General features: G+C 46.0%; 1 protein-coding gene across 1 annotated transcript in view; it reads right to left on the bottom strand.

Moving 5' to 3' along the window:
- Nucleotides 1-671: 671 nt before the first annotated feature.
- LOC309808021 (forkhead-associated domain-containing protein 1-like) overlaps nt 672-14,542 on the bottom strand; it is a gene marked incomplete at both ends in the record, with an annotated part of 78,974 nt that continues 65,103 nt past the window's right edge. The window contains 8 exons of the mRNA XM_082628035.1: nt 672-870; nt 1,407-1,627; nt 2,050-2,145; nt 5,059-5,183; nt 5,870-5,990; nt 7,874-7,975; nt 11,721-11,825; nt 12,853-12,942. Coding sequence (XP_082484161.1) covers nt 672-870; nt 1,407-1,627; nt 2,050-2,145; nt 5,059-5,183; nt 5,870-5,990; nt 7,874-7,975; nt 11,721-11,825; nt 12,853-12,942 — 1,059 coding nt within the window. The remainder of the gene's footprint in view (nt 871-1,406; nt 1,628-2,049; nt 2,146-5,058; nt 5,184-5,869; nt 5,991-7,873; nt 7,976-11,720; nt 11,826-12,852; nt 12,943-14,542) is intronic.

Here is a 14,542-nt window from a genome sequence, read left to right as displayed (position 1 = left end):
AACACAACACTGTAAATCAACTATACTCCAATATAAAATAAAAATTAACTTAAAAAAAAAGAAAGTTTAAAAAAATAGAGGCAAGCTAGACTATGAGTCTCAGAGAGGTTAAGCTGACATATATATATAGAATCTAAAAAAAAAAAAATGTTCTGATGAACCTAGGGGCAGGCCAGGAATAAAGACACAGATGTAGAGAATGGACTTGAGGACATGGGGAGGGGGAAGGGTAAGCTGGGACGAAGTGAGAGAGTGGCATGGACATATATACACTACCAAATGTAAAACAGATAGCTAGTGGGAAGCAGCCGCATGGCACAGGGAGATCAGCTCAGTGCTTTGCGACCATCTAGAGGGGTGGGATAAGGAGGGTGGGAGGGAGACACAAGAGGGAGGGATGTGAGGATATACGTATGCATATAGCTGATTCACTTTGTTATACAGCAGAAACGAACACCACACTGTAAAGCAATTATACTCCAATAAAGATGTTAAAAAAAAAAGCTGCCTGAAGTCACACAGTAAATGGCAGAACAAGAGTCTAAACCTAAGTCTGCCTAATGCTAAAGCTATTCTGCCACCTTCCTTTGCAATGAGCGAATGCATTCTGTGCTGCCTGGATCCCACTGGGACCTCAGTTGGCTGTTTCTAAAGGGAGCTGAGGGGCAGCCTCAGAGGCTCTGCTCCGAGCAGGGACCTCTCACCTTCTGCTGCCTGATCGCCCTGGTGACCCTCTTCTCCTGGTGCAGCCGCTCTTCCATGTGCGCCAGGGCCTCCTTCAGCAGCGCCTTTTCTTCGGCCTCTTTGCAGATGTCGTCCTTCAGCTTTGCCACCTGTGACTGGTACATCTGAACCGACACTTTGCTCTGCCTGAGCACACAGGAGAGACAAAGTCTCTTTTCTCCTCAGCTTTCTCACTCACCACCAATGCTCCCGACCTGGGAGATCCTCAGAACACTTCCATATACGCTTGGCTTCGCGGTTTCCTTACAAGTTGGGGGAAGGCTGAAGATGTGGGGACTAGAGGGCAGAATAAATAGCCCATTGGCTGTGGACGTGCAGCATGAAGGGGGCACAGGTTATGCTACCAGCCCCTCCCAATTTCCCAGAGAGGGTGGGGGAACGGATACCACTGAAAATAGGATGGAATTACGAAAAGCACACACATGGTGAAACATCAGACACATTTATAAAAGGTGCACCTTATTCCTTAACAGTAGGGTACTTTAACTGTTGCTTTCTTGCCCAGAGACTTGGGTCCATCAGGCCCTGAGTCACCATCCCGCCTCCCCACTCCACACCCAGGCCTCTGTCCTCTTGTCCTGGTCCCTACGGGTCTGCAGCTGCACCGAGGTTTAGCCTGGAGAATGGAGGCCTGGGCCTTTTGCCGGGGACACGGGCCATACTTGAGCTGTTCAATGTCCTTCTCGTATCGTCTCAAAAGCTCTTCTTTTCTCTGCAGCTGGTTCTTGAGTAGGGTGATCTTATCAAACACCAGGTACAGGTCTCTTTGTCGAAGCTGGTGGACTCTCTCCCTCTCTTTTGGGGAGAGGTGTTTCATGGACACGTGACCTGACATATCTTTGATGTTCAGCATAGTCCCGAGGGTTTTGCTCATATCCAAGTACTACGAGAAAGCGTTTCACAGGTAAGAGGCCTGGCCCAAGACCGCTGGTGGCCACTTTGAGGAGGCAAACGTCTAAATCAGTTTCATTCATTTTCTGCAGTTGCAGAGAAGAAACACATGCTTTGCAAATGAGTGCATTTGGGGCTTTTAGTAGGACTTTCATTTTCCCCCGCATCCATTTACACTATGCCTTTTTGAGAATTGGGGGAAGTGGGGAGGGGGAATGACAACAGACATAAACATTCATTCTTACTACCCAGTCTTGCAAGGAATTGGGCTCTGCAATTTCCAGCCCATGCTGGGATAGGAGATGGGTCTCGTGGAGCTACTGTAACAACTAAAATGTATGTGGAGTTGATGTTTAAACTACCTGCAGGGCACGCAGGTTTGGACAGGAGGGGACTGATGCTGGGTATACCTACCAGCTTTTCACTAAGATCTAAAGCCTCAGCCACATCCGTTTTCCCTAACTTCTCAGTGGCCATGATGGACCCTGGGCTGGAAAGGCCATTTTGAGGCTGAAATAAAAAAAAAGAAAAAAACTCACTTGGCATTCCATTATGATTTTCTACATCCAGAAGAATAACCCAAAGAATAATGCAAAAACTGGAAAAAATAATTTGAGAGAGTTGATTTTTTATATCATCTTTATTGGAGTATAATTGCTATACAATGGTGTATGTTCGTTTCTGCTGTATCAAAAAGTGAATCACCTATACGTATCCATATATCCCCATATCCCCTGCCTCTTGCGTCTCCCTCCCACCCTCCCTATCCCACCCCTCTAGGTAGACACAGAGCACCGACCTGCTCTCCCTGTGCGATGCAGCTGCTTCCCACGAGCTATCTATTTTACCTTTGGTAGCGTGTGTGTGTATATATGTCCACGCCAAGAGAGTTGGTTTTAAATCCATTCTGACTCTGTGAACTGCTTTCTTTATGACTGTGTTCCTACCCCTTCAGAGCACGACTGCCTTTGAAATGATGCATCACTTGTGCCGTTCTTTGGCCACCGTCTCGTCTGTCTTCCCTTTAGGCCAGTGGTTCTCAACCGGGGGTGACTCTGGCCACCATACCCCCTCCAGGACATTTAGCAATGCCTGGGCACATTTGTGGTTGTCATAATTGCTGCTGGCGTCTAGTGGGTAGAGGACAAGGATGCTGCTAAACACCCCACGATGCATAGGGCAGTCTCCCAAACAAAGAGTTACCTGGCTCAAAAAATCAGTACCGCTGATGTTGAGAGGACAAGCTCCAGAAAAATGGGGACCATGCGGCTTTTGCTCACTATCTCCCTCCTTGTGCCCAGCATGGCACCTGGCACCGAGTGGTGCATAGTGGGCATGTTTGTTGAATGAACGAATGAAGGTTAAGTGGAAAATAGCCTCCCTCCTTTTTATTAAAGGAATCTCATTTCTGTGCAGCAGAAACCATACCCTCACAAAATTTGGCCCAACCTTCTCCTAGCTCTGGAACCTCGTGGGTGGGCATCCCTTCAGAACCTTTCCAGAGACAATGCAGATAGTGTTTGCAGCTGCATCTCCCTAAGACCCCAACCAGCCAGCTGGCTGTTGGAAACCCAACTGACTGCATGGAAAGGCCACCAGACTGAATAGGGGACCTGATCTGAACGACCACAAATAACCATAATAAGACTCCTTAAAAAATAAATTGGCTTTTAATGCTTGCCATGAGCCTCTCTTAGCCCTAGCATTTGTTGGCACTACCCTGAAAACCTCTGAGATTTTAAAAAAAACAACTACAAAAATATAAAGGCCCCCAAGTGACTGTGATAGACAAGAGTGGACATATTTGTCTATGTATCTATGGAGATGAGAATAAAAGAGGGTATCTGAAGATGACAATAAACCGGGCAGATCTGCTGCAAAAAGAACCTGAGATGCTGCTCAGTGTCTTCAGCTACCCTGAGCTGCATCCTCTGTACCTCTCCAGACGCCCCCTCTTTTCCTGAGGGGAGGGTCACTAAGGAAGAGCCTGGGCTACAGGATCCAAGCACACAGTCCCCACCCGGTCTCTGCAGGCTAGCAGACACACCACCAGGGACACATCCCTGGTGTGTCTTCAATCATTATTCTGTGACCTTGGGTGAGGTACTTGACCTCCTGAAGCCTTACTTTTTCTTATCTGTTAAATGGGGACAATAATAGTAACTATGACACAAGGCTGCTATGATCGTTCAATGACATAAGGCATGGAGCCGGCTGAGCTCAACGCCTGGCACACAGTAAGCAGTTCACAGATGTCAGCTATTCTTCCTCCTGCTCTTTCGTTTAATTACTGCCAACCTTGGAGGATTGAGAGTTGGGAGGTTTCCTGCTCTGTGGTGTCAGTGGTGGGATGAGGGCTTGTTGCCAAGGGGAAGGTCAATCTTGGAAGCAGGACCATCAGGACATGAGATCCAGCTGAGCTCCCCACCTGGAGACGGTCCCTCCACTCCCAGCCTCAGAGAAGGAAGGTTCGATTTTATCAGGAAAACCAACACATTTCTGAAGACTCACATCTCTAGACGTGTGAGCAAATGTCTAGAAAAATTGTAGGAGAAAATACTGGTACAGAGAGGATGGCTTTATTATGTTTTCCAAAAGCTGGTTTAGACCAGCTGCCGCAGCAAGCCACGCTGATCAGAGCTGTCCATTGTCATGTGTCAATCAAACACCCGATCAAACATCCATTTAGGATACAGGGCACCTTCAACCTAACAATCAAATTACTTCTGAAAATCCTGGAAAACACAAACTATGCTCCCTAAGAAAGGAAGGTTTTCTTGGATAATACTCTTTAAATACTGTTTGACAATAATAACTATCATCTATTAAAGTGCTCGCTATGAGCTAGGCACTGGGATAAGCACTTTACATAATGATCTCCTTTAATTTTTCCATCATCATTTTACAGCTGGGAAATTGAAGTCCCAGAAAGGTTAGGAGCCTGCCCAAGGTCACCGAGCTTGCAGAGCTGGGATTAGGACACAGGTCTCTGATTCTAGAACTTGTGTCTTCTTAATCATCATGGCTCCCTTCTGCTGCCCTTTATGTGTTCATGTTTTTCAGTTTATAGCAAAAAGCAAATGTTAGGCAAGCTCATGGCATAATGTTGTACATTAGCTTGTTGAATCTTTTCTGCAGAATACAACATGTGATGTGAAAAGGAGGGCCCAGAGATTGTCCGGGCCAGCATCAGTGCAATGTTATATCATGCTGTACACGATGGGAAGCCGCCTTTCTATTCAAACATTGGATCGGTGGTACGGCCAGGCACCAACCAGTCCATACAGGTGTTAGCCCATCAGGGAGGACCTGGCCTCGAACCAATGATGTATACAGTGGTGCCAGGGCACACGGCTCGTGTCTGTCCTCATGCCCACCCTCCCCACGTGTCAGTCAATGCAGAGACAAAGTTTCTTTGGTTACCGTTCGGATCTCTACTCTTGAAAAAGTTGGCAAGTCAGGTTTTGCATCCAATATTTTCCGAACATTTTTTTCCATCCCGAGGGTCTTTAAGTCTAGAAATGATTCATCCATGTGGTCCTTGTGATCTATAAAAGAAATAATTTACACTCAAAAGAAAGGCTCAGGAAGAAGTTACTGCATGTAAAAGTCACAGCTGCTATTTACTGGACACTTACCACAGGCCAGTACTAATTAGCTCACCATCCTCCCTTGGCAGGTGAGGCATCGAGGCCCAGAGAGGTGACATGACTTGTCCAAGGCCACACAGCTCATATGAGGCTGCAGCCTCCCAGGGCGGGGGCACTGAGGGGGAACCTTCGGCCACAGGTGTGAGGATGGACTTGAACCCAGGCTTCTGTGTCCTAGCCCAGGGCTCCACCCAGCAGCAAGCTTGGTTTCTTGAAAGCCCTATTCCCTCTAAACAGGGTATTTATCCTGGGAAGTTACCCAAGGTTGGTCCTTGCACAGCATGCGTCTATGAAAAAGTTTCCACTGGGCCACAGTGAAATAAGAAAAAGAAGGACAAGGTTCTGAGTTTTTCATGAAATCCTGTTTATTTAATATCAAGGCCTGCTCTTGACTCTGAGCTCATGCCTACACATCTATTTTTTTTCCTGCCCATCTTTTTTTTATAACTATGTTTTTTTAGTTATGAAATGATGGGGATAGAAGATGGTGGTCCTGGCAAATTGGTTAGTCCCTAAAGTGAACCCTCAAGTCTGGGGCCCATGGTTCTCAGCACAGAGGGATGACTAAGCAGGAGGAAACTTACTTGACAAGCTGGCCTTCTCAAGTTCTTTAATTCGCGCACGAAGCTCAGATAAGGCCTTTTTCTGACACTGAATGACTTCCTCATGTCGGGACCCTTTGCACTTGGCTCCTAGATCACTGAAGGACTGCTCCTGTGGCCAGAATGGTGAGGACAGCAGCTTTATCAGTGATCACAATCTCACTCTCTTGTATTTGAAGAAACATGAACAAATCATGGATTAGCAGAAACCCTGTCACTTACTTAGTACCTTGGAAAATATCATTACAGGGCTTCAGCAGAGAAGGAATTTAAAAATTTCATTTCGAATACAAAGTCACATCTAGGAAGATTTCCAACTTTCCTACCTACTTAGCATCATTATAAATAAGAGATCCCCCCTATGTTCCCTCCCCATGTTTTATTTCTTTTTTTCTTCTAATGTTCTTCTAAGCTTGGGTTTCCACTTGTTGTCATTCTGGTCTCATCTCTGAACAATCACATCAAATTTGCTCCTGGAGGGGCTTTTTTTTTTTGCCTGCACCATGCGGCATTCGGGATCTTAGTTCCCTGACCGGGGATCGAAACCGCGCCCCCTGCAGCGGAAGCACAGAGTCTTAATAACTGGAACACCAGGGAAGTCCCTGGAGGGGCTTTATTTATTTATTTTTTTTCCGCGTTACGCGGGCCTCTCACTCTTGTGGCCTCTCCGGTTGCGGAGCACAGGCTCCGGACACGCAGGCTCAGTGGCCATGGCTCACGGGCCCAGCTGCTCCGCGGCATGTGGGATCCTCCCGGACCGAGGCATGAACCGGTGTCCCCTGCATCGGCAGGCAGACTCTCAACGCACTGCGCCACCAGGGAAGCCCCAGGTGGTTCTTATCGGCCAACTTGGGGAAAACCTTCTTCTCAGACTTTGTGGCTGAAAATGTAGTCTGCAGAGCTGTGCTATCGGTACCAGCTGGGAGCTGTTCAGAAATGCAGAATCCCAGGCTCCCCCCACCCGAGACCTGCTGAGTCAGAATCTGCATTTCAACAACATCCCCATATGATCCGTGGACACCTTTGAGTTGAGAGGTGCCACTGTAAAGTATCCTCTAATTGGCTGGTTTCTGGAAAAGTAAGTAGCAGTTTTGGCCATGTGTTTCCCCTGATATGCATGAAGAGAAAGACTGAAATACTATTGGTTGGTCTTGCACTCACTGAGACACAAACCAGGACCCGCAGTAACGACTGGGATTTGTATCAATAAAATCAGCTGCGGTATATAAACAAAGTACCATTTCTAGACATTTCAATAACCTTGCCTCTTCAAGTTGATCTTCAAGTTGATCTCTGAGTTTTAGGATTCAAGCTTCATGTTAATTCCTCCTACATCATTCACCCTCTTTAATTAATTTAGTTCCCAACAAGGAGTTGCTGAGATTCCTCCATCTAAGTACATGCCCTCTGTTTCTCATAGGAAAGCCCATTTCATCAGTTTCCAGTAGTAAAGAGAAGGACGGGGACCACCTTACCGAGTCCTCTGCCATTAGCCGCTTGACTCTGGCTTTCAGCTTCTCCTCTTGCTGCGGTCTTTCCTCGGTCAGCTTCTCCTTCTCTGCCAGATGCTGCTGTAACTCTTCTTGCAGCAAATACTGCTGAGTTTCCCGAGAACTGTTGATCTTCATCTGAAATGAGGGGAAGGGGAACTGCAGCTGATGGGGGACAGGACTAACGCAGGAGTCATTTCCACTACCTTTGGGGGCGGGACAAAGGTTCACGAAACTTTCTTCAAAACACAGAAAAATGATGCTTAGCTTAGTAACTAATAGCGAAGTAGTAGAGCATCGTGGTTAAAAGCTCAGACTCTAGATCTAGATAGAATCTCAGCTCTAGTTCTTTCTAGACACTTCTTCGTATAGAAAATAAGTGGGTGAACTAAGGCAGGCCGTCTTCCTCCTCATTCATCCCTGCCGGCCGCTTGGGTGCGGGATTCCGTGGAGAGCATGGGCCCGTGAAGGGGCTCTGCAGCACGCCTACCTGACCTACTGCCCTTTCCAAATTGGCTTTAATGAGGTTTGCTCTGTTCCTCATTTCTTTCAGCTGAAGCAATTTCCTTCTGGAATCCTGCCGAAGCTTCTCTTCAACCTGAAAGGATGATGAAACCGAGGGCTTGCTGCTAATGTGATCATCATGCCCTCTGGGGAAACTCTTCTGGGGGGGCTAATGGCAGTGGGGGAGTCCCTGAGGGGTAGGGACAGCTGCAGCCCAGCAGCAGGGGTCACAGGCATGCACAGGGTGGAGGCAAACTCACAGGGAGTTGCCCCCTATGGGAAAGGGCTGAGCTCTGCACCCGGGGCTCAACTATGTTCTACCGCACACTCCCATCCCAGCTCGGTCCCTAACCAGCCGTACGACACTCGGAAAGTTACTTCACTGCTCCGTGACTCAGTGTCCTCATCCGTCCAATGGGGATGATGATACTAGTATCACTGCATAGAGTTATTGTGGGGATTCAATGTTTGGAATAGTGCTTAAGGGCTCTGTGAGTGTGTTAAGTACCGTTGTAACCTATGAAAGGTGGACGGGAATGTCCGCCATACAGTCTCGTTCTAATAACTCGTGATGGGTACTTGGAAATGTTATGATTGGGTTTATTATCATAACTGTTTGTCGTTACCACTTTGAGCACACTCACTGGTGGTAACCTCTCTGGAGGCTTGCCAAAGCAATGTCTATTAAGAATTGCAGCCTGCAAAGGAAGGCCTTTAAAGTGGAGAAGCTTGCCTACTTTTCCCCCCTTGCTTGGGTAACAGTCAACACACGGTAAGCTTGGGCGTGCTCCACGCTACCCTTGGCTGGCCAGTGTAGGCCTCGCAGCTGCTCACTTCTTGGATGCACCTGCTGAGCCCTGGGCCCTGGCACTAACAGGAAATGAGGCAAACTCTCGTAAATAAATGGAAAGTTTTTGTGCTGAAACAAATTCACAGGCTGTTTTTTTAGGGATCTGAAGAGGGGGATCACAGGGATGTAATAAAAGACCCAGAAAAGCCCTTAAGAGCTTTCTTCTGAGTAGTGTGGTCCAGTGGAAGAGCCTCTACCCAGCTCCGTTACCTTGGAAAAGTCATCTAAGCTCTCTGGGCCTTAGTTTTCTCCCACGTCTAAACATGCTCTGACTTCTATGTCAGCAGCCTTTTTCATATGCTGCAAAAGCCAAGTCCAGCCTTGGACTCTGCCCTTATCTGTGCTCTGCATGAACAGCCCCCGTTCCCGTCCCCAAGCCTCAGAGTCACCTTCAACAGCCGCCCTGCTCCCTCTCTCACACTCGGGGGTCTCACGCCTGTCCTCCAACCCCTCTCACATGCAAGCTGGACTGTGACAAGTGGCCTCCTCGCCTCGAGTTTAGTTTCTTCCAGTGCAATCTTAACGGTACTGTGAGAGTTACCCAGCTGTAAGGCAGCTCTGTCCAACAGAACTTTCTGCAATGATACAGGTACTCTGATCGAGGCTGTGTTGTCTAATATGGCAGCCACCAGCCACATCTGGGGATCGAGCACTCGAAATGGGGATGGTGTGACGGAGGAACTGAACTAAGAATTTTAGTTAATTTTCATTAATTTCAGTGTAAACAGTAGCATGTGGCTGTTTGCTACGCCAGGGTCACTGAAGTCAGACGAACCTGGAGTCAGACAAAACCAACTGTGCCATTGGGCTAGTTACTTTACTAGTAACTAGTAGCCTTGACTTTCTCATCTGTAAAATGGAGAGGATGATTTCTAGATCACAGCGCTGTTGTGAAGATGAAGAGATGAAATGTTCAAGGTAACTCCTAGTACGTGAGAAATTGTAACTACCATTTTCACCCTGATTACTGTCCACGAAAGTCATTGCATCAGTCACTTGTTCAGAAGCCTTAGTAGCTCCCCACTGCCTGTGTGGTAGAGATCTCAAGCACCTGAACTAAGGCAAAACACCAAACCAGGGATTCAAGAAGCCCCTACGAACTCAACGAGGTAAATAAAACTGAATCCACACCTAGATAAACCATAATAAAACTGCTGGAAATCAAGGGAAAAGACAATCTTAAAAGCAACCGGAGAAAAAGACAGATTATGCAAAGGTACAACAGTTAGGCTTACAGATGACTTCTAAATAGAAATAATAGGAGCCACAAGACAATAGTGACATATCTAATGCTGTATCTAATGTGCTGAAAGAAAAGAATTGCCATTGTAGAATTCAATACGCAGTCAAATGTGTTTTAAGAGTGAAGGTTAAATATACATCTCCAGACAGACACACAGGCACATTTGAGAATTTGTCATCAGCAGAGCCACAATGAGGGAAAACATTAAAGGGTATTCTTCAGACACAAGAAAAATGAACCCAGGTGGGTGATCAGAGATGCAGAAAAGACAAGCAACAGTAAGGGTAGTGTGTGGATATGATACTGACTATAGAAAAACACTAATAATGTCTTGTGGGGTTTTAAGTATCAAGAGGAGTTTAGAAAATGACAGCAATGGCTTATAAATCTGGAGGGGGTAAGTGAAGTTAAGGTGTTTGAAACTCATTGCACTGTCAAGGAGAAGGGCATAATTATCAACTACTATTGCCTCTTGGTAAGTTAAGAATGCAGGGCTTCCCTGGTGGTGCAGTGGTGGAGAGTCCGCCTGCCGATGCAGGGGACATGGGTTCGTGTTCCGGTCCGGAAGGATCCCACATGCCACGGAGCGGCTGGGCCCGTGAGCCATGGCCGCTGAGCCTGTGCATCCGGAGCCTGTGCTCCACTACGGGAGAGGCCACAACAGTGAGAGGCCCGTGTACCGCAAAAAAAAAAAAAATAAATAAAAGAATGCATATTGTAGTCTTCAGGATGACTACTAAGAGAATAGTAGAAGAGTGAAAAACTTAATTAATGTGTGATTTTGGTGAGTCAAGGATGAATGCTATTGTCTTACTATTACTAAGAGAATAGTAAAAAAGTCAAATATTTCCAAGCTAATAGAGGGGGAAAGTGGAATAAGAGAAAACCATCCACTCAGAAGGAGGCAAGAAAGGAGAGAAAAAGGAACATACCACAGATGGTACATCTGGTATTGAGCAAGAAGGTAGATTTAAACCCCAGTACACGAGTAATTACATAATATAAATGGACTAAAAGTCAAAGATTGTCAAACTGGATTTTGTAAAAATGATACGCTATCTGAAGGCATATGTCTAAACCTTAAGACAAAAATTGACAGAGAACATATGAAAAAGATATGGTATGAAAACTCTAACCAACAGAAAGCCAGTGGTGAAGCTAAATGACAAAGGAGACATTAAGGGAGAAACACTACTAGAGATGAAAAGGGATATTTCATGATGATCTAAAGTTTTGCTCTACAGGAAGTATTAGGATTCTAAATTTATATGCACCTAGTAACACAGCCTCAAAATATATAAAGCAAACATCGTTCATATTAAAAGAAGAAACACACAAATGACAAACATGTTGAGATTTTTAAAAACATTCTCAATGATGGAACAAAAAGACAAAAAAAAATCAATATGAGAATTTAAGTTGGAACAACATCATTGGCAAACTTGATTTAATGGATCAATTCTTTCTTAGATAATTTCACAATTAAGATCTGAAGGCAGTCTAGGGTTGTGGTTACACACAGGAGCTTTGGAGTCAGGCAGACCTGGATTCAAGTTCTGCCACAACTACTTTATGCAAGTGAACTTGGATAACTTCCTTCACCTCTGTGAGCCCCAGTTTTCCCGACTGTAAAGTGGGGTTAATACCAGTATAGACCGCATGGGGTCATTGTGAGGATGAACAGAGATGATGCAGGTGGAGTGCTGGCCCCAGAGTGGTTCCCAGGCCGACCTGTCCCTGCCATACCTTGCTCTTTTCCCACAGCGTCATAGAGATCAGGCTCTGCTCGGTACTGCTCCTTTTCAGCTCCACCCTGAGCTTCCTCATTTCTTTTTCCATGTCATGGATTTGCTGAAAGAGTTCCAACAACAGGGAAGTCAACTTCACAACTCATTTCATCCGGTTCATTAAGGCAGAAACCTAGTCTGGGATTCGCTTAACTCCTTCCCTTGGGGGACAATTCCACGTATTTGAGGCAAAGTAGACTTTCTTTCAACGGATGCAATGAAAGGGCTGGGTGAGGGAAAATTTGAGTTTCTTTTGAAGATCAGCATGGATCCTGGATTAAACAGTACAAGATACCTATCCACTCATTAGAGTCTCTTTCCTTGGGGCACATTTTTGAGTTCAATCTAAATAAGGGCTGTTTGGAAGACACAATGGGCACAGTTTGGAAGAAAAGAACAATGACATTTTTCTTTTTTCTCATTTGAGGCAGAGAAGTGTGCTCCTGACAGAGAGAAGAACACATGTCTCCTGCTCCCGTCCCAGGCACCGTCCTTCCCAACGGATGGAAAACGTATGCCTGGTGATGTGCACGAGGGTTCGGGCCGGTACAGGGGGTGAACATTTACATTGAGTGGTCATCTTTTCATTGTATTCATTTTTATGTTCACCTTCCATACAAGGCCAGTGATACATTTGCTTTTTATTTTGTTTTTATGAATTGTTGTAAAATTGAATGTATTTAAGTAAAAATACTTCAAGAAGAGTTGTGTTAATAACAGTGCTCAGGGCCGTGATAAAACTTGTGACAGTGGATCATGAAAGTCTGGGCATCACAAGTCCAGGGGTAGGGACCATGGTGAATTTCTAGCAGCATATGGTGGCCACCTCCCATCCCTTTCCCCAGGGGAAACCTGATGAGGGGCCTTGAGCCAACTGCCCAGAAAATCTGGGGAGAGTGTGTTTTCCATGGTCTTTTCACCCATCTCTTTGAGGCTAGCAAATCAAAGAATTAGGAGACTACATTAACAGACAAACACCCAGAAAGCCCCAGAGCTTGTGCTAGCTAATGGGCCAAGGAACCCCTCCAAAACCCTCAAGGCCACAATCTAGGCTTTCAGTGGACACCTAGGGGTCAGGAGATTCAACGCACGGTTTTGCAGAGTTTTAACTCTTTCTCTTGGGCTTCCCACTTCTCCTTCTGGGCATCTTCCTTCTGTAACTCTTCTTTCAGCACTGAGCACTGTGGAGAAAAAGGACAAGGCCACGGGGGCTTGGCTGGGGGTCCCAAGTACCCGTGTTCATGCCCAGGAGTGTTTCCTGTTGTATAACCCAATCACACCTCTGAATTCTGAGAGGCGAGACCATTTGTGTGATGGGAGCATGGGATCCTGCAGTCCTTCCCAGTTCACCCCTCTCCTGAGTTCTGAGGAATAGAGCATCTAAGTTCCTCTTCAAAAGCCAGCAAACTTCACTGCAGGGGAAATCCAGCTTTGTAGAGTCTGGGGACTTAGGGTGCAGGAATTGGGATGTTTTCACGCTGTGACCAGTGAGGGCGGAGGGGGCTGAGCCAGTGAGCTCAGGTCCATCTTAGGGCTTTTGTGCAGGTTGCATCTCAAAGAAACAACTGCCCCGACTGGTGTGGAGGGGTAAACGGAGCTGTCTTGCCCGAGGGCGGCTTGGCAACAGGCATTAAGGGCATAAGGATGGATGTGCCTTCTTTTGACCCAGCAATTCCCACTTTAGGAATGTACCTTAAGGACAATGACTGGAGAAATAAGTAAATCTGTAGTTTCAAGGATGCTCTTCACAGAATTGTCAGTAACAGTGGAAGAAAAAAAAAAAAGAGGAAACAACCCAAGTGTTGTTTATAACAGCAGACCACTTTATAACACTGGATACATCCAGGAGAAAGTATGTAGCTTTTAAGACGAATGATAAGAGCGTTGATTTATTAGCACGGGAAAATAGTAAGGGTTTAAAAATTTAAAAAATGTGCATAGTATAAATTAACTATAAAATGATTGATTGATTGATTTCTAGGCAATATATAGAAATAAGACTGGAAGAACATACATGAAAATATTAACACTGATTTCTCAAGGTAGCATTTCCTCTCCTCTCTTTTTATTTTTTCTTCTCAATGTCATCTACTTATTTTTCTAAAATTAACACACATGATGTATGTCATTAAAAAAAAGGCATCTCAAATGTTCACAAGAGCAGTACCCTTGGTGATGACGAGCCCTTGTGCTATTGGGCAGCACAGTCTAGAGGAGAAGGGACCTCATTCCAAGGTCAACGAGGAAGGGGAAATGGGGACATAAATCATCCAAATGCATTTCAGGAGGTAGAAGAGCCAAGCAGGTGCTGTCTTTGCAGATTCCTTCTACTTAGCACCAGCTCTGCATCCCCTTCCCGTCCCCAACACACACACACACACACACACACACCACATTAAACAGCTATAGCACATGCCTGGGAAGACACTCTGCTTGGGAGAAACGAATGCAGAGGGCTTGGCCAGGCAGCCGACCTCGGGCAGAGGCAGAAGAGCACAACGAAAACCAGCCTCCCACTTCTCGCAAAACGATTTTGTCATCCCCATTTCACAGATGGGGAAATGGAGGCCAAATAAGTTACAATAAAAGAAAGCTCTGGGATGGGACCCTGGTCTGTCTGATCCCAAAGCTCGTGCAGTGCCTTTCACCAGCTCCAAACTGGGTATGGTACTACGTACCAGGTATTACTTATTGTGCCTTTTCCTTGGAACCTCAAGATCTGTTCTCACCCCACCCCCATGCAGACCTAGCTATCGGGTAGCCTCTGGGAATCTCTGAGTT

The sequence above is a fragment of the Mesoplodon mirus genome (genome assembly GCF_964341445.2).
Source record: "Mesoplodon mirus genome assembly, chromosome: 7".
Taxonomy (NCBI): Eukaryota; Metazoa; Chordata; class Mammalia; order Artiodactyla; family Ziphiidae; genus Mesoplodon; species Mesoplodon mirus.
This window is presented reverse-complemented; position numbering and strand designations above follow the sequence as displayed.